The sequence below is a fragment of the Prionailurus bengalensis genome, chromosome C1 (assembly GCF_016509475.1).
Source record: "Prionailurus bengalensis isolate Pbe53 chromosome C1, Fcat_Pben_1.1_paternal_pri, whole genome shotgun sequence".
NCBI classification, from domain to species: domain Eukaryota; kingdom Metazoa; phylum Chordata; class Mammalia; order Carnivora; family Felidae; genus Prionailurus; species Prionailurus bengalensis.
The window spans coordinates 149395371-149419996 of record NC_057345.1 but is presented as its reverse complement, the minus strand read 5'-3'; the positions used below and the strand labels follow the sequence as shown (position 1 = coordinate 149419996).

The window sequence follows — 24626 nt, the reverse complement described above, 5'->3', positions numbered from 1 at the left end:
AGCAAGGTTACCTCTTGGTAAAGGAAGGGGAATATGATCAGGAGGAAATATAGTTATGTTTTATTTCTTAAACTGAGTAGTAGGTAGATAGGTGTCATGTGCTTTATAGCTTTTCATTCTCTACATCTTTTTGAACATCTGAAATAATCAAAAACATCAGGCACCAGTATTTAAACAAATCTAAAAAAAAGCCTTATTCCCCCCAAGATAGTTGTGCATGTAATTATTCTGTTGTTTGATACATGCTCATTTTACTTCCTAACTATACTGCCAGGTGAGAAGTTTCATCATGTTTTGAGATTGATCTTCACCAAGCAATGACTCATTAGACTAAAATTTTCTCACCCCTCCCCATCAAAGGTTGCTCAAGTAGCTAATGACAGATGGAAGCAAACCTAAACGGATTATGGTTGCCCCTAATTCAAAGAAACATAGCTGTGAATCCTATTATAATTTAATAATCCTCTCTAATTTATCTGGGGTTTATTTCCCCCTTAAGGCAGAAGTATTGTCTTGTGGGTAAATGACATTCTCCCCGTAAACAATATGTTGGTTTAGCAATAGGAAGCTTATTTGTAAAGACCATATTCTGTATGACACACACAGGTTATGAGAACCATTTGACAGGAAAAAGGGGATTGTATTCTGTTTGAGGAGCTCATTAAGTCACTCTTTTTTCCCAGAGTAGAAAATGTTATTTTTCCAAAATATTTTAAAATATTAAATAAAGTATCTTTTTCTAAAGGTGTTTCCAGGTGAATGTAAACTTTAATAGATTCTTGATATATAATAAAAATATTCATCTGTCCATATCATATAACCCACTCCCCAGGTAGCTAAAATATGCAATTTCACATAATTATAATTACTTACAAGTTAATGAACAAATTCAAAGTGCTTGTTGGTTTTGTTTTACTTTGATTTAAATTTCAAACAGCTAAGAATCAAGAATTTATGTAGCTAAACCATAAAACGAGGCAGCTTAGTCTGGGAAGGGTATTTCAAATATTCAGTAGTAACCTGATATTTCATGAGCCTACGGGAAATTTCAAAACCATTTCACAAAGAGCTGTTTGTTATTAACAGCGTCCAAAAACGCATTTTAAGATATTAAAAAAAAAAATCCCAAAGAAAATATGAAAAGTGTAAGACCAAGTTTAGAATTAAAATTTAAGTGATGATGTTTGATATTAAACCCTAGAAATTAGGATTTGTCCACCATATATCAGTACATGCTTGGGTTAATACCCAAACTCAATTAGTTTTAGTTTGCTCCAGCCTCTCCTTTAGGTTCACTGACCTGGACATAAAATTTACACTTTAATATGGCAGACTTAATTAACGCTATTGAAATGTAAAGGATTCCATGGGGATTACAAAATACACCATCCTTTACTAATTGCCAAGCTAAATTGTAAGCGACCACTTTCTCAGGAACCAACAGCTAACTGCTGGGGCTTCCACCACCTTGATGGCTATCCACACAAGACCACATGATTACAAACATCAACTTTACCTCTTTCTCTTTTTCTGGACACTTAAAAAGAAGAAAATGTACCCTACCTGTAGACAAAACTTCTGGTCCATGTTCACAGCCACTTGGTATGTCAAAACTTCAGCCCACTAGGAGACTGACGATGCTGAATCTGAGAGCTAGGGTCTCAGCAGTGAGGGCACATGCAAAATGCAGGCTGCGGGAGCAATATCAATCTTTACGCTTGAATTAGCTCACCTGGCAGCCAGGCATGAGAATGCCTCCTCCCCCCAAGAATGACAGCCAATTCTGCCTTGGGCAAGAGGAGAAAAGTTGACAATGGGAGCTATTTATAACATCTTTTCTTTGTCCAATACGATTCTTAAATTTCTCCTCCATTCGTGTCCCAGAAGGAGTCCTAAACTCTCAACAGAACAGGACCTCCGCGATATTCCCCACCAGGGAGAGAAAGGTAACATCATGGCCGTGTTTGGCCAGCCAAAACACCAAGGGCATAAATAACCAGAACTTCAAAGGCTCTGGCGGGTGGTGATGAGGGTAACGGGAGGCTTATTTTGAAATGGGCAAACAGCTTGGCAAATTTGATTATTGATAGATATTCACTTCAAAGGATCAGGTTTTTATTTTCCTTTCAACCCCCAGAACAGAAATGACAGAACAGATCTAAAAGTAGACACCCTGCACACGTGAATTCACCACCAAGAGAGTCTTCATGTCTATAGGATGGCCATCCTAACCACACACCACTGGGGACTCTCCCCTCTTTACCACCACTCCCGTGGCACCCTTGTCCCTCCTCAGCACAAGTCTTAGTGTAAACCTCTTACCCAAACCAAATAGCTAGATGTCTGGACAGAAGGGAAAGGGTAAAATTTCTCATGCTAACACACAGGCAGCAGTATCTCTTCCCTGCCCAGAATGCCCAGCTCCTGGCCCTGTCTCATCTCCCACCCATCCTAAACTCTTCTTATTTTTATCTTCTGCCAATTCCTCCTCTTAGCTCATTTTTAGGTTTATTTTCACCACCATCCTATTCCATTTTCCTACCATATCCTCCTCTGAACCACTCCATACTATATATCAGCAGAAACACAAAATGCACACACAGCAGTTACAACATCAAAGAGCTATATTCCTGACTACCCACAACTGGGGCAAGGAAAATGCCAGATGTCCCATAGTAGAAATATGGGGGAGTTTTCTCTTTCAGCATTACTACACAAACTATTGATGTTGTATGACATTGTATGACAAAGTATTGACATTGAAGATAGAATGGGCTTCTCCAGACGGGCCAGGATTCCTAACCACAAGTTTCTGCAGGAAAATGAGATACAAGTTCAAAACATTCAAATTAAAGCCCACAGAGTTGTGACTTGGGGAGCCTCTGCTACCCCCAGAAAAGAACAAACAGGTAAATTCCCAAACTGATTAAAAAAAAAATAAAGAACTCTTGATACATTTATGAAATGCTATCATTTGTAATGTCTGTTAGACATGTTTCCAGATCTAGGAAAAAAGAAATATATAAAATATCTCTATTAAAGATTTCAATTAATTTGGATTTTTTTTTTTTTTTTGGCTCTTACTTCAACATTCCCTGAAGAACAACTTTAGATCTAAAAAAAACAAAACAAAACAAAACAAAAAAACACAAAAAAACCCACAAAAAAACCACAAAAAAACAAACAAAAAAAAAACTTTCAAAAGCTATCAAATGCTTTTAAGAAAGCTAGTTATCACAAACTTGTCTAGTGAAAGTGCTAGCTTTTCAGCCAAAGCCTGTTGAATACTCTAAAACGACGGAGTAGCAAAAAAAAAAGAAAACAAAAACAAAAAACAAAAGAGCGCCGGAAGCAACCTTCTGGCGGGCTTTCCTTATTCCCACCTACCCCCCCCCCCAAGCCGGGGAGGTCAAAATTGAGAGGAAAGAAGACTCAACCATTAAACAATGCATATGCACCCACTCAACTATTCCTATACTGTGTATATAACTCCAAGAATTTACATTAGCTAAACAGATCTGTATAACTGCAAAAGGGGAAAAAAATCTCCCAAATACATTCAGTTTGGCAAAGCTTCCTCCTACAAGAGGCACTCAAGTTTCACTCAGAAATGGAGTGTCATTATGTAAAATCTTTAGGAGGGGGGAATTATTGAAAACACATTCTTACCATTCTCATTGGGCTCTGCTGCCTTGGACACTTCTCTGAACGGTATTATAACTGCATCTCCAGGCACTCTGGGGCTTTCCACATACTTGGGCTTCCTGACGGGTCCTGCAGTGGAAAAGATCTGAGTGTGGCTAATTTTTTCCAGACGCAAACAAAGCTTCAGAATGTACAGTGTGTGTCCTCACCAGGACCCAAATATGCCTAAAGGAAGAGCCGGCCCCTTCTCCTCCCTTGAATACACACACGGTCATTTCAGTACAGACACGGGAATGTCCAGTCTGAGCTGCCAAAGAAGAAATGGGTAAGCTCAGTTTCGAGAATGTAAACTCTGACAAAAACAAAAGCCGCTCTTTTGCTATGAAGTTTCTACAGCTGTCGTTGGTGTACATCAAGTGAGTGATTTTGACATGTTCAAACCTGGACAGCTTTTGGCAAAGGGTTTTTTATTTGGAATTTGTCTCTAACTGGGACAAAGACGGTTGGGTTGCTTGGTATCTCCAAAGTCAGGAGGCAAGGATTACTAACAGCCAGCCTGAAAGATCAACACACTCTGAGAGACCACAGAGAGCAGGCATTTTATCAGACTGGTGACGCACGGCAATTGTGTGGGGCACAGAAGGCGATGGTTTTCTTGGCACATGACAGAGGCACCTTCAGAAAAGCACAGTGGCCAGTGCAGCAGGCAACTGGGGACACAAGAGAGCCTGTGAGTCCAATCTCTTACCTCCCCCTCAACCTCAACTTATTATCAGAAAATCTGGAATTCTCAGTAAGAACGGATAGACCCCCTCACACACATTGGTGGTGGCAATGTACAGGTGCAGCCACTTTGGAAAACAGTTTGGTAGTTCCTCAAGAAGTTAAACAGTTATTGTATGACCCAGTAATTCCACCTCTATGTTCATACCACGTCCACACAGAAGTTTGTATACTTGTGTGCACAGTAGCACTATCAATAGCCAAGTGTCCATCAACTACTTATAAAATGTGATATCCTATACGGTGGAATCTTATTGGGCAATAAAAAGGAATGGAGTACTGATTCATGCTACAGCATGAAACACTATGCTAAGGGAAGGAAGCCAGTCCCCATAGATCACATATTGTAGGAGTCCACTAGTGTGGAATTATCCAGAATAGGTAAATTTATTTATTTTTTTAAGCTTTTTTTTTTTTAAGTTTATTTATTTTGAGAGAGAGAGAGAGAGAGAGAGAGAGAATCAGTGGAGAAGGGGCAGAAAGAGAGGTGGACAGAGGATCTGAAGCAGGCTCTGTGCTGACAGCAGAGAGGTTGATGCGGGGCTGGAACTCATGAACCACAACACCATGACCTGAGCTGAAGTCGGATGCTTAACTGACTGAACCACCCAGGCACCCCCTGAATAGATAAATTTATAGAAACCAAGTATGAATGGTTTTCAGGAGCTGGGGGATATGCAGGCTTGTGGGCTAATGACTAAGGGGTATCAGACTTCTTTCTGGAGTGATAAAAATGTCCTAAAATTAGTGGTGATGGCTGCATGACCTTAGGAATATACTAAAAACTTCTACAGGGTACACTTGGAGTGAATTGTATATGTGAATTATATTTAAATAAAGCAACTTAAAAAAAGAGTGCCTATTTTATTCCTTTCAAACATCACATTTGTTCCAGAATCACCCACTTTACTCTCATTTTCCTTGGTTGCCTTAAAGTGTGCTTTTAACACGGCCACAAAGGCAGGGAACATTTCACACCAGTGAGGGACAGGATGGTGGAAAGAGTGGCAGATGGGTCAACAGCCCTCCCTCCTGCTCAGCCCTGAGCCATAGCCCTGACTCTCTGGGGTCTCGGCTCTGTCACGGCACACTGAGGTGGTGAATCGGGCACATCCTGAGCACCCTTCTGTGTCAAACATCTTAGGAGTCTGAGGAGTTCCGGTCAGAATATGGTTTGTGGTGAGAGATGCTGCCATCTAAAGGCTTACTGCAAGAGCATCTACATCAGTATAAAAATAATCCAACTCCCCGCCACCTACAGTGTACTACAGATTAAAACAGGCTACGTTATCAAAGAAGCTTATGGTACTTGACAAATAGGGCTATTATTTCAAACTTTAGAAACCATGGTTTTTAAATGACTAACACAGCATTTAATCACATGGCTATCTCCATAATTTATGTAATCCTGTCAGAAAGAGGATTTTTCAAAGGTTAAAATGGAATGCTTATGGGGGAAGAGGGAGGACCTGCTCACAATATGAATGGAAGATGTAGGCTATACAACAGAATACAAAGCATCATTCAGATTTTATCTAAAAATACACATATCTGTACACAAATATGCATGGAGAGAAGACTGGTAGGGGAGGAGGGCGGGGAGGGTAAGGGGATACTAAAAAGTATTTGCTATAGAGGAGCCAGAAACTAGAAGAAAGGGCCCTAACAGGGCAGGAAGAAATGGAACCAGGACAAATATGAGAACCTTTCTACATTTTTGGTTCCTGACCTATTATCTACGGTAAAAGAGATGGCTGGCGTCTCTTCCCCCATCATCTGCCCTAATAAAGAAGTAAAGCCCTTTACTATTATTGTCCAGTGATTCAAACTGCCCCAACCAGCATGCCATTGCTCAAGAGACACCTATAAATTTCTGCTCACCTTAACTCTTCAGAGTATAAGGAACAGCAAATCTAATCAGATCTATTTCCAGGCTCCAATCTACCTACCCCGCATATCCTTCAAAAATATTTTCTAACAGGGGCACCTGGGTGGCTCAGTCGGTTGAGCGTCCGACTTCGGCTCAGGTCATGATCTCAGGTCCGTGAGTTCGAGCCCCGCGTCGGGCTCTGTGCTGACAGCTCAGAGCCTGGAGCCTGCTTCAGATTCTGTGTCTCCCTCTCTCTCTGACCCTCCCCCGTTCATGCTGTCGCTGTCTCAGAAATAAACATTAAAAAATATATATATATATATATTTTCTAACAGTAAGTACTCTCTTAAAATGTGGGCTACAGTAAGTACTCTCTTAAAATTTCACATGGATGAAATATGAATGGTTTCACGTGAATGGTTTTATGAATGATTGGAACATCGAACCCCAACGTCACCCAGAAACATCATCCAGAGCCTTCAGAAAGCATCCATGCCCATCCTTTCAATTGTCTAGGACTGTATTTTGTTCATAGGTCAATTGCTAATGATAAGAAATACTCAACATTGAGGAGTGAGGGTATTAGGAGCAGAGCGTCTGGAATTGGGCAAACCTGGATTCAAACATGGTCCCTAGCCTCCCCCAACTTGGACCTCAGTAATACCCCAGAGCTAAAAGATGAACACGTAAGCCTCCTGCTCCAAGGGGAACATCCATGAGAGCAGAGACCAGGTGGAACGGATTCCCAGGATTGGCACAGTGCCTGGCACAGTAAACAGGGGTGCAAGATAGGAAAGGAGACATAGAATATACCAAAGGAAATAAAATGTGTATTCGGTGGACCCACAAGGCTAAGCACTAACATACATTAATTCATTCAATGGTAATAACTTTGGAAGAAAAGCACTATTTCCATTTTTAGGTCAGGAAACCGAAGCTCAAATCAGTTAAACAAGTTGCTCATAGCCCACACATGGCAAAACAGGAATTCAAATAGTTCTGTGGTCCATGCAGGTTTGAAGCCCATGTACTCAACCCCCACTCAGTACTTATAAAAGTGGGAAACCCAGATAAAACATGCAGTCCTAGAAAAGACCAGAGCAGGGGAAACTTCTACCATCACCTGGTCATCCATAGACTTAGCAGAGTCAACAAATATTTTATTCATATTTATTTGTCTCTGATCACCCCTTTTACTAGGAGTTGAACATTATGAAATGAATACAGGCTTACGTGAGATAGTGCAGATCTTGCAATAAATTGAGTCAAATGAATTTTTTGTTTCTTAGTGCATATGAAATTATGTATACACTGTAGTCTGTCACATGTGCAATAGCATTATGTCTAAAAAACAATGTACATACCTTAATTAAGAATTACTTGGGATAAGCACTGGGTGTTCTATGGAAACCAATTTGACAATAAATTTCATACTAAAAAAATTTTTTTTAAAAAAGAATTACTTTATTGGGGTGCCTGGGTGGCTCAGTCCAAAGCATCTTTTGATTTCAGCTGAAGTCGTGATCTCACAGTTTGTGAGATCCAGAGCCTGCCTGGGATTCTCTTTCTCCCTCTCTCTCTCTCTGCCCCTCCCCTGCTCACACACATGCTCTCTGTCTCAAAATAAATAGTGTTGTTTTTTTTTTTTAAGAATTACTTTACTGTTAACAATGTCAACTATCATCCGAGCTTTCAGTGATTAGTAATCCTTTTGCTGGTGGAAGGTCTTGCCTTGATGTTGATGGCTGTGGACAGATCACAGTGGTGGTTGCTGAAGGCTAGGATGGCTGTGGCGATTTCTTAACACAAGACAACAATGATGTTTGCCACATCAATTGACTCTTCCATGAATGATTTCTCTATATGTGATGCTGTTTAATAGTATTTTACCCACAAAATTTCATTCATAATTAGAGTCAAACCTCTAGCAGTCAAATACTGCTACTACTTTATCAACTAAGTTTATGTAGTATTCTAAATCCTTTGTTGTCATTTTAACAATATTTACAGTATCTTCATGGGGAGTAGAAACTGTTTATCCATAAAAATCAACTCCTCATCCATTAAAGTTGTATCATGAGATTGCAACAATTCAGTCCCATCTTCAGGCTCTACTTCTAATTCTAGCTCTCTTGCTGTTTCCACCACATCTGCAGTTACTTTCTCTACTGAAGTCTTGGAATTCTCAAAGTCATTGCTGAAGGTTGGAATCAGCCTCTTCCAAAATCCTGTTCATATTGATATGTTGACCTCTTCCCATGAATCACAAATATTCTTAAGGACATCTAGAATGGTGAATCCTTTCCAGAAGGTTTTCAATTTATTTTGCCCGATTCATCAGAGGAACCACTATCTGAGGGATTGATAGCCTTACAAAACATATTTCTTAAATAAGACCTAAAAGTTGGAATTACTCCTTGGTCAGGCTGCAAAATGAGCACCATGTTAACAGCCATGAAAACAACATTAAGCCTGTTGTACATCTCTATCAGAGCTCTTGAGTGACCATGGGAATTGTAAATGAGCAGAAGTATTTTGAAAGTAATCTTATTCTGAGCAGATCTCAACAGTGGGCTTAAAATATTCAGTAAACCAAGGAGCCTGCATGGCTCAGTTGGTTGAGTGTCTGACTTTGGCTCAGGTCATGATCTTGTGGTCTGTGAGTTCGAGCCCCACATTGGGCTCTGTGTTGACAGCTCGGAGCCTGGAGTCAGCTTTGGATTCTATCTCTCTCTGCCCCTCCCAGCTTGTGCACACTCTGTGTCTCAAAAATGAATAAACATTAAAAAAATATTCAGTAAACCATGTCGTAAACAGAAGCAGAAGTCCTGTCGTCCAGGCTTTGTTGTCCCACTTATAGAGCACAGGCAGAATACATTTAGTATAATTCTTAAGGACCCTAGGATCTGCAGACTGGTAAATGAGCATTGGTTTCAACTTAAAGTCACCAGCTGCATTAGCCCCTAACAAGAGTCACCCTGACCCCTTTGAAGCTTTAAAGCCAGGCATGGACTTCTCTTCTCTAGTTATGAATGTCCTAGGTGGGATTTTCCAATAGAAGGCGATTTCATCTACACTGAAAATCTGTTGTTTATCATAGCCACTTTCAGTAATGACCTTAGTTAGATATTCTGGATAACTTGCTGCAGCTTCTACATCAGCACTTGCTGCTTCACCTGATACTTTTATGTTATGAAGATGGCTTCTTTCCTTAAATCTCATGAACCAACCTCTGCTAGCAACAAACTTTTCTTCTACAGCATCCTCACCTCTCTCAGCCTTAACAGAATTGAAAACAGTTAGGGTCTTGCTCTGGATTAGCCTTTGGCTTAAGAAAAGGTGGTGGCTAGTTTGATTTTCTATCCAGATCATTAAAACTTTCTCCCTATCAGCAATAAGGCTGTTTTTGCTTTCCTTTCATTGATGTGTTCACTGGAGTAGCACTTTTAATTTCCTTCAAGAACTTTTCCTCTACATTCACAGCTTGGCTAACTATCTGATGCCAAAGCTAGCTTTCTCAGTTTTTGATATGTCTTCCTCACTAAGCTTAATCATTTCCAGCTTTTGATTTAAAGTGAGAGACATGTGACTCTTCTTTTCCCTTGAACACTTAGAGGACATTATAGGGTTAAATTAAGTGGCCTAATTTCAAAACTGTTGTATTGGTGCAACATTCAGAACACACCCAACATTTATCAATTAAGTTTCCGTCTTATATGGGTATGGTTCGTGGCACCCCAAAACAATTACAATAGTTAACAAAGATCACTGACCACAGATTCACAATAAGACAGTAATGGAAAAGCTTGAAATACTATGAGAATTACCAAAATGTGACACAGAGACATGAAGTGAGCAAATGCAGCTGGAAAAATGGTGCCAACAGAGTTGCTGGAGATAGGGTTGCCACAAATCTTCAATTTGCAAAAATGCAACATCTCCGAAGTGCAATAAAATGAGGTATGCCTGTATAAACAACTGCTCTCAACATGATCCTTTTATTTAAAGTGCTTTCCACAAACAGCTGAACCTCAAAACGCTATAAAATAAGAAAAATTTATAACTATAGAGGTTTTGTTCCTTCCTCCTCTCAACTGCTCATTAGAGAATCTTTGCACACTTTCCATTAAACATAGCAGATGAACACTCCTTTTCAAAATATCATTAAAGTTGCAGTAAAGGGATCTGAGAGACCAATGGGAAAAGGAGAACACCATAGGCAAGAAACCAAACTTCTGAAAGTGGGAAACCGTTTGCCAAGGAGCAGTGAATTGAGCAGACTAGAAAAGGTTAGCACTGGGGGAGGGGACAGGAAGGCTCAGCCTCAGGGACACAAGGCACCTCTGAAGGCACACAAGATCAGGTCTTGAGAATCTACTGAAGGGAGAATTAGACCCTCAGAACTAGGAAGCATTCTCTCTCTCATCCTGGAGGCTGAGGTTTTCCTCTGGAAAGGCTGAATGCCAAGACCATAGAGATTCGAGCTAAACTCTTAAGTGCTAAACTAAAAAACTGGGATTAAGAAAAATTCCACATGCGGATTGGTAGGCCCCAGATGCACCCCTGCGTTTAGCCATGAAAACACAGGCAGTGAGCACTCACACGTGACAGAGAGAGACATTAGAGGATTCTTCTCGGGAGAAAGTCACCAAGAGAAAAGACCTGTAGGTAACTAGTTGGGGACGTCCCCTGAAAGAAATGGTAGATCCCTGGGGCTCCTAGGTGGCTCAGTCAGTTAAGCAGCCAACTTCAGCTCAGGTCAAGGTTTGTAGGTTCAAACCTTGCATTGGGCTCTGTGCTGACAGTTCGGAGCCTGGAGCCTGCTTCGGATTCTGTACCTCCCTCTCTCTGTCCCTCCCCTGCTTGCACTGGCTCTCGCTCTCTCTCTCAAAAATAAACATTAAAAAAAAAAAAAAGAAAGAAAGAAATGGTAGATCCCTGACCACTGTATTACAAAGCCTGTCCTCAATACCTCAACACCTATCCGGCACTTTCAATCAGCTTCTTTGTTCCTCCCAACATACAAACTAGAATCAGAAGGTCAAGGAAAGGTCCTGAAAGACACCAACTGAAACAAGAAAAGGACTCTGAGGAATCAGACAAAACAGGAGGAACACCCTCCAGAATGAGGAGAGTTACTGCTTCCACTACCCAAGGGGCTACCACAACAAAAGGCACCTAGGATCCATGCGGTGGGCAACTGATAAGAATGACTGAAGGATGACGAGAAGAGAGGCTACCCCACTAGGAGCCATGTGATCACCAGGCACCCATCTTACACCTGAACTGCTGTCTATTAAACCACAATGACACTGATTTCTATGCCACTGAGACAAAAAAACTCCCCCAAAATGAAGTGGCCGCATTCCTTATCAACAGACCCAAATTGAGAATTCCATCTCCCTACTACCCTCTTACTCAAGGATATTACTACCCAGCTGCCTTCTACACACAGCTTCTTAAAAATTTTAATTTTTTTTTTTTTTTTTTTTGAGAGAGAGAGAGAGAGAGAGAGAGAGAGAGAGCACTAGCCCAAGTGGGGCAAGGGGCAGAAAGAAGGGGACAGAGGATCCAAAGAAGGCTCTGGGCTAACAGCAGACCTCGAACATCCAGGTACCCCTACACACAGCTCTTTGTTTAAAGTAAAATGCTCAATGTTCCCAAGCATAAACTATCTTAAAGTAATCTCCCTTGCCCTTCCCTATCAGGTTAATCCCTGCAAATTAGCCAGAATACAATGCTACATACTAATTATGCAGAAAGCATGGTACTTTGGCTACTATGTTTTAAGGCAAGAGTTCCTTAGAAACGATATGATACAAGACTGTCAGGTATTAGCTTGAAAATCAGCTAAGGGTGCCTGGCTGGCTCCGTCGATACAGTATGTGACTCCTGATCTTGGGGTTGAAAATTCAAGCCCCACATTAGGTGTAGAGATTACTTAAAAAAACAAAACAAAACAAACAAAAAAACAGTAGGAAGGGTGCCTGGATGGATCAGTTGGTTAAGGTTCAACTCTTGATTTTGGCTCAGGTCATGAACTCATGGTCTGTGAGATCAAGCCCCATGTAAGACTCTATGCTGCCAGTGTGGAGACTGCTTGCGATTCTCTATCTCCCTCCCTCCCCTCCCTCTCTTTCTGCTCCTACCCTACTCACCCTCTCTCTCACTCTCAAAATAAATGAACTTTTAAAAAAATACATAATTTATTGTCAAATTGGCTTACATACAACACCCAGTGCTCATCCCAACAAAATGAACTTCTTTAAAAAAATGAAGATTCCGATATACTTACTAGGTATGGCTGGGACCATGGCCATGCTTTGGTACCAAGAGTATCAAGTAGAAAAGCATAGGCTACTATGGGCAGGGCCCCTAAGGAGGACCAACCACCCTTCTTCCCTCAGGTCTAAGCAGAGTCTAGGGTCATGGTTGGGGTACCAATGGAGATGTTCTCAATCATAAATGGGAATTGTTCTCAATTATAACTCATTTCATAGTAACTATGGATCCTTTACCTCATCCAGATTCCCCCACCCCCCTTCCCATTCTCTACTATGTGATACAAGGGAAGGGTCCTCGACTTTAAAGATAAAGGGCTCTTAAGACAAAGAGACACAGATTGTGCCCCGAAGAGGTTAAACAGGCACTCAGTACTCAGCTTGCACAAGAGCTCCTGCCATCTCCTTTCACAGTTCAGCAGGACCTGTGTCAGCCTGGGAGGGGGATCAGCAGCCCACCCTTAATCACTTCAGTCTCCAGCCTCAGAGGCAGGCATGCTTCCCATTCAGTCCTCTGCCTATGGAAATCTCCAAATGTACTTTTCCCAGCGGCCAGTTTTCCTACTCTTTTTGACATTTTAATCACATAGCTGACTATTCTGCTGCTTAGAAACTGCCATATAAGGAATATTTTTAAAAAGGGATGGCAGAAATAAACCAAACTGGGCTTTATCTCCAGGCGGTGAAAGACAGAAGGGCAGGGGTTACTTTACATTTCTGAGTGTTTCAGTTAAAAATAATTATATATATGAAAGCAGTATTTGGGATGTGGAATACCTGAGGCTATTTATTGCATTTAAAGCAGTCTTACATTTTTCACAACATCTGGAGACTATGAAAAGTGGAACTTTGTATTATCAATCATTTTAGAGGGTTTTGTTTTTGTTTTCTTTTTTAAGCATCTTGAACTTTTACAGAAAAGGTTCCTTTCAATTTTATCTGGTCTGGGGTTTTCATATTACATTGGGAAATGTCCACAACAAGAGGGGAATGATAAAAAGGATAAGTAAGAGAATCTCCTTTGGGGGAGGGAAGCTTTATCACTTAAGCAAATGTCATTAATTAGTCAGTTCCCAAATGGTAAACTCTGGTAAACGATCAGATCACAGTCGGGATTTTTAAAGGGCACAATACTCAGTGCTTTCATTTGACCCTCTCCCTCCTGTGCCCCAAAAGGAAAGTGTTGGAGGGAGGAAGAGACACAGTCCGAACTGAGAAAGGGAGGAATTTGGCCTGAGGGCACGATGGGAACACCAAACACTGTAAATGGGATGAAGGTGTACTCTCTTGTTGCTTTGTCCTGTGCTGAGTTGAGGCAGGGCAGGTGAGCTGGTGGGACTGCCCACAACCCTACCTGGGAGGAGTGAGAGCTTCTTGGGAGGATTCACTTTGAGGGAAGGAGCCAGACAATGAACCAACCCCAGTCAGGAAGCCTCCACCCAAAGTGAGGGCAATTTCAAGCACAGTGTGCTGTCCATCACTTGGATTTCTCCTACAAGAAGCAGGGGAGATACTGCATATAAAAACCTAAAATGCTGCTGGAGATGGCTCTACTCCAGGGATGGACAAAGGCAGCAAGAGGCTCCCCAGCCAGCTCTACATCTTGGGTACTGGAAGCTGATGAAAGGCAAGGCTTCAGGGGAAGTGCATCAGCAAGAACTTCTCTGGTCTGCCCCTTGGGGGGGCTTCCAGAAACTTCTAGAAACACTTTTATGACTGCCTGGGGCCTTGTGTAGGGAGAGGAGGACAGTAAGTCAGTGCAACCTGAGTTGTTACTACTGTATATAACCTCCTCTAAAGACAGGTAAGGTCTGGGAAAATGCAGGCTAATTCTATGGAAGAAAAAACTGGTCAGAGGAAAACAATGGGCCACCTGCTAATGATGATTGAAATATGAGAGTTACCTAACATTACTCTCAATAAGCCTCCTTTTTCTTATTTCAAATACCTTATTTTTTTAAGAGTGCATTGAGAAGGGTAGACAGCCTTTATTTATTCACCCAATGCACAAGGCACTGTGTGATATAAACGTGCATTGCCATTCAGGCACTTAAATCTAGTAGGAAAACAGTGTTTCAAGATGGAGCCATATTCCTTTCAATATATCAGCTTTAAAATAAATGTTGACAAAGATTTTCAAGTCTCAGTTTATAGTGTGCATGTTTCCAGCACTTTGAGTACAATAAACCCCAAGCTCAACAAAATATGTACCCTGAGTAATGTTGCCACCTTCTTCCAATGCAGTTTGCTGTTCCTACACTGTACTGTCTTTATATACCAAAGCATGGAAATGCATTAATTCATAAAAATTAATAAAGTAATTAATTCTTTATTTACTCAAGTATCCACTGGCATCCACTGCATGCCAGGCCCAGGGTGAGAACAAGAAAGATATCAACATGCTCTCCTAAAGCTCTCAGATGAGGGAACAAAACTCTTTATCACATTGCCTAAATTTTATTTCCAAACACTTCAATATAGTTAATGTGATATAAATGTATGTCGGGTGCCTTTAATCTACTGCCTAAAAGCAATTAGTTGTCTTAATCTGGAATACAGACCTCAGAGGTTAACTAGCCTTTAATCATAAGGCCACACTCAAGAGCAGACCATTCACTACTAGTCAATCAGCTAGCTATCCCTACCACAGCCACCACAGTAACACAAGTTAGCACGCTTGAGGTCAGAAATGGACTTCCACACTGGTGAAGTTCCTGATTTTGGTAAATCATTATTATGTAGTTGGAAATTTATCTACAGTGGTAAAAGTCATATTGAGTTAAGAGGATTAACCAGAAACATCCCGGAAACTCTCTAGCCCTTGTATGACCCCAGTAGAAACTCTAGCAGGCCTGCAGAAACGTGTCCTAGCTTAATAAGGAAAAGGTCCAGGTCTACCTGCTGATTCCAGAGAATTATTTGGCCCCAAGGCAAAACGACAGGATAAGTGGAATTCTGTCTGTGGTAGGTGGAACCTTGTAAGATGTCACTCCAAGATTCCTGTCCCCTGGTTACCAAATGAAATACAATCTGGGTACGGCTGTGAAGGGGTCCTGCAGACGGAATTTAGAATTAAGGCTACAGGATGGCAGCACACAAGGCAGTGAATGTTTCTTGGGAAGAAAAAGCCTGATCCTTCACCCCCTACTTGGGGACTGTGTCGCTTGGATTCTTCTTTGTACCTGTTCCTTTCCATTCGACTTGACCTTCAGCCATCTTGCCCTTTCCCTGGCCAGATAACCCTCTCGAGCCCAAATGTTCCTTGTACTACAGTCTTCTGGAAAGCAAACTCACCTCCTGCTATGTGATCTCTAACATTTACATGGGATTGTTTTTGCCGTAGCTTAATCTTCCTGAGCCTGCTACCACCGTGGTAGTAGGTTTTAGGTGGGGTTGTAGTGCCTTTGATTAATGTAAATATCTCATTTTCATCTTTCTCCCATTGATTTGGCCTCTCCAGTGACCTGAGATTTCTGTTAAAAAGGTTGATGTTACTGTTTACTGTCTCTTGTAGAGGAAACTAATAAAGTGTCTTTGTGTGGGGGAAAAAAAAATAGAATTAAGGTACTAATCAGCTGACCTTAAAATAGCCTTACAAAGGATAGACCCAATGTAATCACACGAGCCCTTAAAAGCAGAAGAGGAAGACTGAAGAGTCTGTCTTCAGCTCATCAGCACATGTGACGTGCCCCTGGGGGTCTTCCAGAAACACTTTTACAAGGGCCCAGAGCCTTGTGTAAGGAAAGGAGGGTACAAGTCAGTGTAATCTGAGTTAGGTATAGATAAAATCACATTAGTAATAAAGAGTATGAGGTAAAGGGCGCCTGAGTGGCTCGGTCGGTTAAGCGTCTGACTTCGGCTTAGGTCATGATCTCACGGTTTGTGGGCTCGAGCCCCGTGTTGGGCTCTGTGCTGACAGCTCAGAGCCTGGAGCCTGCTTTGGATTCTGTGTCTCCCTCTCTCCCTCTCTCTGACCCTCCCCTGCCCACACTCTGTTTCTGTGTCTCTCAAAAATAAATAAACATTTACAAAAATTAAAAAAAAAAAAAAAGAGTATGAGGTAAGATAAGGCAGAAGTTGGGGGAAGTGGCCAGAGAGACTCAAAGCATAAGAAGGATTCAACCCTTCTGGACTTGACATGTTGTGAGCGGTAAAGATGGAGGAAGGGGGCCACAAGCAAAGGAATGCAGCCAGCCCCTAAAAGTTGAGAACAATCCCAGCCAAGAGCCAGCAAGGAAGTGGGGACTCAATGCTACAGCCACATGACACTGAATTCTGCCACTATAAATGAGCTTGGGAATGTTTCATCCTCTCAGCCTCCAGAAAGGCTGAAGCCTGGCCAACATCTTCAGTGAGTCTTGTGAAATCAAAGCAGGGAAACCAATTTTGCCATGCTGTGCCTGGACTTCTAACCTACAGAACTATGAGTAATGAGCTTTTGGTTTTTTTTTTTTAATTTTTTTAATGTTTATTTATTTTTGAGAGAGAGGGAGACACAGAATCCGAAGCAGGTTCTGGGCCCTGAGTTGTCAGCACAGAGCCCGACGCAGGGCTCGAACTCACGAACCGCGAGATCATGACCTGAGCCGAAGTTGGTCGTGTAACTGACTGAGCCACCCAGGCGCCCCAATAAGTTTGTTTTAAGCTCATATGTTTGTAGTAATTTCTTAGGGCAACAATGGAAAACGAATGTATTGTCTATGAAATCCTGGAATACTTGCTACCGGTAACACTAAATGCAAGGTGCTGTCAGGCACCGGCCCCCTAAAAGAACTGAGCTGGAACTTTACTGGGCATACAAAACAGGTTATATGGTTGCACTGAGCTAGCCTGCTAATGAATCTATGTATAGACAGAGAACTCTGTCTGAGCCTTGTTTTCATTCACACCTGAGTTTATAGGGGGACCTCTCTAACCCTTACCTCCTCTATTGGTAGTAATTATAATTTACCATAAAGATCTAATGCCTAAAGGTTGTTTTGTCATGCTGGTAATAATCATTAACCAAAGCATCACAAATAAATGGCTAACCACAACCTTGGTTTTAAGATGTCCCCTAGGAGGGAAAAATTCTGACTTCTTCCTGGAATGGTAATTTCAGAGTTTCCCTAAAGAACTGGGGAAGAAGCCCATAAGGGAAAGGGTTCTCCTGTTATTCACACAAGCAGGAAACAAACCCAAGCTCTGCTGCATGGTGAAGTAATGACTTCGAAAAGAGACAGGGAGCATCCCTGAGAACTTTCTTTCCCTGAAGGTTCAGATCAGTATGCTCAAAGTAGGTGCCTAGACCAGGAACAACAGCGTGACCAGGGATCTGGTTAGAAATGCAAATTCTCAGCCCCATCCCAGACCAGAGTGATTCTGCTGTGTCCTCAGGTTTGAAAATCACTGGGTTACCCAGTCCTGTGTAGCTATGTAAGACCTTGCCCATGTCCTGAAACAGCTTACCATCAAGTATAAAGATTAGACAGAAAGAGCCACCATGGCCAGTGTTAAGTGACTTGGGGAGGACAGCAGCAGTAGAGGCAAGAGGCAGGACCTAAGCTGGGTGGGAGGCAGGGGGCAATCACACCAGAGAGTGCACAGAGGTGGAATGAAAGCAGCTTGAGGAAGAGAACTTTGCCTCTTGTTGGCTCCCTTAGAGCACCGTGTACTCAAGGGGTGCACAAATACTAATTGTGACAACCAAGAGTTTCTGCTCTTTAAATGAATTACCACTATTGGCTTTAATCACTTTTAAGGAATTTCCTGATTTGGGGCTATTTTTCAAATATTCAGCACAGTAGCTATTATGGAATCCTGTTCTAACCTCCATTCATTCTTCCTGTCAAGGGTGGGAGATTTAGGGGTAAGGGAAGAGGTGGGAGGGAAAAGCATGAGTCCCAGTCTATCCAGAGGTCCCACCTGTTGGCGGGACTTAAGTATCTGGGAGAGGGCAGGAGACGAGAGGTCCCATGGCCCACTCATCAGCTCCCCTCCCATTCCTCCACAGTGACCAGGCCAAGACTTCTCCATTCTCCTCAAACCTCTGATGCACACACATGCAACCCGCCCCCCCCTGCCAAAAGGAAACTTCATGGCCCACAACAGAGATAAGGATATAGAAGGAAACACCCAAAACTTTGTTCAGCTCCATCCTCACACCTACTTGCAGTTATACTAATCCTGTCACACCCACATAAAACTAATCCTTCTCTGCTCATGGTGACAAGATCAAGACCAAGAAAAGGCAAGAATGCAGACTCCAACAGTTTCTATAGAGAAATATCAGAACTGTTGCTCTGGATAAGAGGGTTTATAAGCTTAATAAGATTAGGTCGAAATATTAGCAATGGATATTGTTACAACCTAGGTTGCACTGAGACCAACAAAAAGGGCCTAACTTGGGCAACGGGCCACCACTACACACAGAGTAGAATAGTAAAATTTAAGAACAACAACAAAAAAAGATGGAGGAGTAAAAACTGATGGCAAGCACGCAGATCAAGGGGAACTCTCCTCTGTTGCTGGTGGAGATGCAAAACGGCAAATCACTTTAGTAAAGAGTTGACATTTATATATAAAATTAAACATACCATGTGACCAAACAATTCCACAACTAGATACGGACCTCAGAAAAATGAAAATGTTAGCCCAAAAACCTGCATGTACATGTTTATGGCAACTTTATTCATCATCACCGCAAAGTAGAAGCTACTGAAATGTCCTTCAACTGGCGAATGGCTAAACTATAGGATATCCATGCAACAGAGGGATACTCAGCAATAAAAAGGGGTACTGATACCCACTACAAAGTTTTGAATTTCAAACGTACTTATTGTACTCAGTGAAAGAAGCCAGACTCAAAGGTTGAGTACTGTATCGTTGCATTTATATGACATTCTAGAGAACACAAACCATAGATTTAGTTGTTCCCAGGAAGTAAGGGTTGACTGCAGAGCAGCAGCCTGAGGGAATATTTTGGGGTGAGGAAGCTGTTCTGTACTTGACTGTGGGGGTGCTGAAAACAGCTCTATGCATTTGCTAAAGCCTATAGATCTGTACAACGAAAAGTGAACTTTATTGTAGAGCTATAAAAAATGAAAAAAAAAATTTTAAAGGATGGCCTGACTTAGGGTGTCCATCTGTGTAGGGGAGTATCAGTAGTTGTAGGACACCTCCATTCTAGGCAAATATCTCTGACCTACTGAGAGGCAGAAATAGCTGGAGGCTAGTCCCAGCATCCACCACATCCCCTTCTACCTTGGTGTTAAAAAAAAAAAACAAAAAACCTAATTTTTAACTGGTCACTATTTTAAAAAGTACCCAATACTTAGAGGCAAAGAGGGGTACCTGGGTGTTTCGGTCAGTGTCCAACTCTTTCTTTCTTTCTTTCTTTCTTTCTTTCTTTCTTTCTTTCTTTCTTTCTTTCTTTCTTTCTTTCTTTCTTTCTCTCTTTTTAATGTTTATTCAATTTTGAAAGACAGAGAGAGAGAGTGCAAACAGGGGAGGGGCAGAAAGAAAGGGAGACACAGAATCCGAAGCAGGCTCCGGGCTCTGAGCTGTCAGCACAGAGCCCGACGCATGGCTCGAACTCACAAACCGTGAGATCATGACCTGAGCTGAAGTTGGACACTTCACCAACTGAGCCACCCAGGCGCCCCAAGGGTCCCACTCTTGATTTCAGCTCAGGTCATGATCTCACCGTCTTGACATAGGGATGGAGCTCCTCGTCAGTCTCCAAGCTGAGCATGGAGCCTGCTTAAGATTCTCTCTCCCCCTCACCTTCTGCTCCTCCCTCACTAGCATGTGTCCATGTGTTCTCGCTCTCACTCTCACTCTCAAAAAAGAAAAAAAAAAAAGAGGCCAAGAGATTATAGAGTATCCCTTGAGTGGGGTGGTAGGGGTTGTTTTATGTAAAGCAGACTCTCCAAGACCATCTCATTCTATATTCCTGACTGGCTTTTTAGTAACTGGACTATTTTACGGCTCTGCACGTTTCCAAGAGCTTAATAGCAATGCAAATGATTCCTGTCCATAGCAATGTAAATGAATTTTGTGTGGCAGAGAATAGAAATCTCTGTAATCCAAATTCTCATTTAAACTGGTCTTAACATCTTACTCACTCCCTCCTTAATTAATGAGCTAAATAAAATTGTTGACATATGACCTTTTATATTTGCATGTCCTATTTTTGCTTTCTTGAAAATTATACTTTAGCAGCACAGGGCATTAAATAAATCAAAGAGTGCATTTTCCAGCCTCCTTGGCAGCTAGGTAAGTGCAGTCAGAAAGGAAACTGAGTGTTAGGTGGGATTTCAAGGATGAGTGTTTAAAACTAGCCAACCCAGCTGAGAGGGGCCCCTTATTACTCTCCTCACTCTCTTCCATCTGATAGGAAATCCTGACATGCTAGCTGGTACTCTAATAATCCCATCGGACCATGAGGTGACCTTGTGGTAGGAAGGTGTCGCAGGCTGATACTGGCACCCAAAAGTATGTCCATGACCTAATCTCTGAAACCTGTAAATGCTCTTTATTTAGAAAAGTGGTTCATGTGGATGTGATTAAGTTAAGGATTCTGAGACACAGGAATCCTCCTGGACTATCCAGCTGAGCCCAAAATGTCATCACAAGTATCCTGACAAAAGAGGCAAGGAAAAAGGAGACCAGACGGCCACACAGAGAGAAAGCCATGTGAAGACAGAGACAGAATGGAGGGATGCAACCACAAAAAAAAAATGGTCACGGGTAGCCCCCAGAACCTAGGACAAGCAAGAGCCTCTGGAGGGAGTGCAACTCTGCTCATACCTTAATTCCTGAATTCTGGCCTCCCGAACTGTGAGAATGAATTGCTATTGTTTTAAGCTACCAAGTTTGCGGTACTTTGTTACAGCAGATCCAGGAAACTAACACAGAGAATGGACACAAGTCAGGGGCCTGGTCCCCTGATGACAGGTTGAAGTCACCTCAGCCCTGTACCATCTAACTCCATATTACTAACAGGAGAGAAATAAATTTTCATTTTGTTGAAGCTATTATGTATTTGATTGTTTTTCCTTGAAGCCAGACCTAATCCTAATGTAGCAATGTACTGTGATTATGAGTTATTGGCCCTAACCTCAATTTGCCTAAGCTGATCAATCATATTGGTTCTCCACAGCCTCAGCAAGGTTGAGAATTAAATGAAGAGCTGAAGAAGGAAGTCAGCCCCAAATAATTGATACAACTGTGTTACATTTAGAAATAAGTTTGTGTAGAGGCACCTGAGTGGCTTAGTCCGTTAAGTGTCTGACTTTGGCTCAGGTCACAATCTCATGGTCTGTGAGCTCAAACCCTGCATCAGCTGACAGCTAAGAGCCTGAAGCCTGCTTCGGATTCTGTGTCTCTGTCTCTTCCTCTCTCTCTATCAAAAATAACATTAAAAAAAAAAAAAAGGAAGTAAGTTTGCGGTCACTGGGTATAATCAGGAAACATGTCTAGTAGAGAATTTCTTGTATTTTTTAATTTTTTTTTAACGTTTATTTATTTTTGAGAAGAGAGAGACAGAGCATGAACGGGGAAGGATCAGAGAGAGGGAGACACAGAATCTGAAACAGGCTCCAGGCTCTGAGCTGTCAGCACAGAGCCCGACACAGAGCTCGAACTCACAGACCGCAAGATCATGACCTGAGCTGAAGTCGGACGCTCAACTGACTGAGCCACCCAGGCACCCCTAGAATTTCTGACATTTTTTAAATGTAGGGGCACCTGGGTGACTCAGCTGATTAAGCGACTGACTCTTGATTTTGGCTCAGGTCACGATTTCATGGTTTGTGAGATCAAGTCCCACACTGGGCTCCACACTGACAGCACAGAACCTGCTTAGGATTCTTTCTTTCCTCCTTTCTCTCTGTCTCTCCCGCACTCAAGCGTGTGTGTGTGTGTGTGTGTGTGTGTGTCTGTCTGTGGGTGTGGGTGAACGTGTGCTCTTTCTCTCTCTCAAAATAAACATTTAAAAACTAAATAAAACAAAATATAGCCTATTGGAGTTTCAGACTGATTAGCTTTGTGATTCCTATTCAAAATATCTAATTTTTAGCTTTAAGTGAAAATCATTTTAAATGTGTGACTTTAAATTAGATTATAAACATAAGATTTGTAAACTGAGTTTAAAGGCTATGGAAAGCCACATTTAAAATTAACAACACTACCTTGAACAGTAATTTGAAACTCTTATTATCATCTGTATACAAAACGCTGCTCTCAGACATCAAAAGGCTCATTTTAACAATGGTCTCTCCACAGTATAGTCAGTCTCTCACTTGTAAAATGCTCAGAGGAAGAAGTTCATGATGGAAAGAAGGAAGGAGGGAGAGAGGAAAAAAAGACCCCCCAAAACTCCCTTAACTCTGTCTCCCACAGCCCTTAGCCAGCCAACAAAGATAGCCACTTAATTTCTGGTCCTTCAGCTGAATTCTAGAACCTTCCATGTGCAACCACAGCCCCCATGGTCATCGTGGTATACTTGTCAGCATCCCCCAGAGGACTCACTCCTCCACGTTCCTGCTGTCTGTACAGAGGGAGACACTCTCTCTGAGGAGTCAGGAGCAGCCCATGGTGTTGCTGTACATGGTCAGAGGTTGGTGCATCAGGTCACACACAAGTGGCCTCTAATGATCCAAAGAGTCCCAGCACAGGCTCCTTGGAGACTAAAAGCAAGAGCAGAGCAGAGGTTGGGCTTGTGAGCCAGAGGCAAACATTCCTCTCTGACCTCTTGGGTGAGAAGCTCACACTCTGAAGCATGTGATTGCCATTATCTGAAATACCTCTTGGAAGCCTCAGGAACCTAAGAGAGCAGCAGCAGACTGATATCTACAGGCTTAGCTGTTATCTCCTTCGAGTTTGAATAGGACAAATTGCACTCAGAGATGACATAGGTAACCCATGACATCACTGACAAGGAGCCAGCTGAAGAGCCACTGGCAGACCACATCTCTGTCATGGTCATGGGCAGCCCCTGCAGTGACCCAGCCAGTCAAAACCCTCCTCCAGCAACATCTGACTTTCTATGCCCTGACCTCAGGGACTGGGTTTGCACACGGAGTTACAGTCTGGTCCTTTAGCATTTTTCTTTTTCATCAAAGCAACTACAATTTTATCTCACTCTCAAAAGCTGATCAAGATTAATCTGCAGCTTATAATTCCTGATTCCATAATGACTTATTACAACAAGAGTGGCTGCTTGATTTTTTTTCTTTAAATCAACTCTAACAGGCTGTCACGCTGACCTCCAGCTTACCATTTGCTACCAGTCACCAGGTCAACCACAAGGCCCTACGAATTACCCAACTAACTCCCCGACCTCTCCCTTCCCGAAGACTCCTCCTCCTGTAAACGTTCCAGTCATCCCAGCCCACCTCACATTCCCACACACCATGGTGGGTGGGACTGTCTGTCTGCTTTCCACACAGGCTCAAACATCTTTAAATCTTTGAGCAAAGAAGAATGAAGCTATTAAAATAAGTCCCCAACCTGACTAAGCCAAAGAAAAACAGCTCCAGAAGTTCGAGTTTTCAACCTGTTGCACTTTTACACCTCAGCTATTAAACAATTTTAAATAATAGGAAAGAAAGTTTACCTTAAGATACCTAGACACCTTTTGGTCTGGGTGACCAAAGTTAGCAGTTACTATGCCAAAAAAAAAAAAAAAAAAAGAACTATTGGGGATTTCAACCTTCCAGTGTTTACTTTTTATGTAAACCTGGACATGTACAAAGCTGAAGTCAGAAGGTAGCCTTTTAAGAACGTGGATCAGAAGAGTCCCAGAACTGCACAGAAACTATTCCTAGAATACACTGATCCTTCAGCATTTACCACACGGTGGCGCTGCTTCAATATAGATTTCAGACAGAATCCACAAATGCATTTCTTCACCATCAGGACAAAAATGCTTGCACCCATTAGGAATTAGAAGCATGAAGCCCAGAAATGCTTCTTCTTGATGATTTCAGGGAACATGGTTCAGGAATTAAACTGCAGGGACAGCAACTCTTTGCTCACGTTTTATGCTACACCTAACATGAATT

General features: G+C 42.0%; 1 protein-coding gene across 14 annotated transcripts in view; it reads right to left on the bottom strand.

Moving 5' to 3' along the window:
* Positions 1-24626, bottom strand: part of TANC1 (tetratricopeptide repeat, ankyrin repeat and coiled-coil containing 1) — a 241983-nt gene that overhangs the window by 86684 nt on the left and 130673 nt on the right. For 13 of the 14 annotated variants that reach the window (XM_043576845.1, XM_043576842.1, XM_043576844.1 and 10 more), the window contains one exon: positions 3670-3774. In XM_043576845.1, coding sequence (XP_043432780.1) covers positions 3670-3774 — 105 coding nt within the window. Of the gene's footprint in view, positions 1-1563; positions 1801-3669; positions 3775-24626 lie in introns of those variants that run through there. The other variant, XM_043576848.1, reaches the window with a different exon arrangement.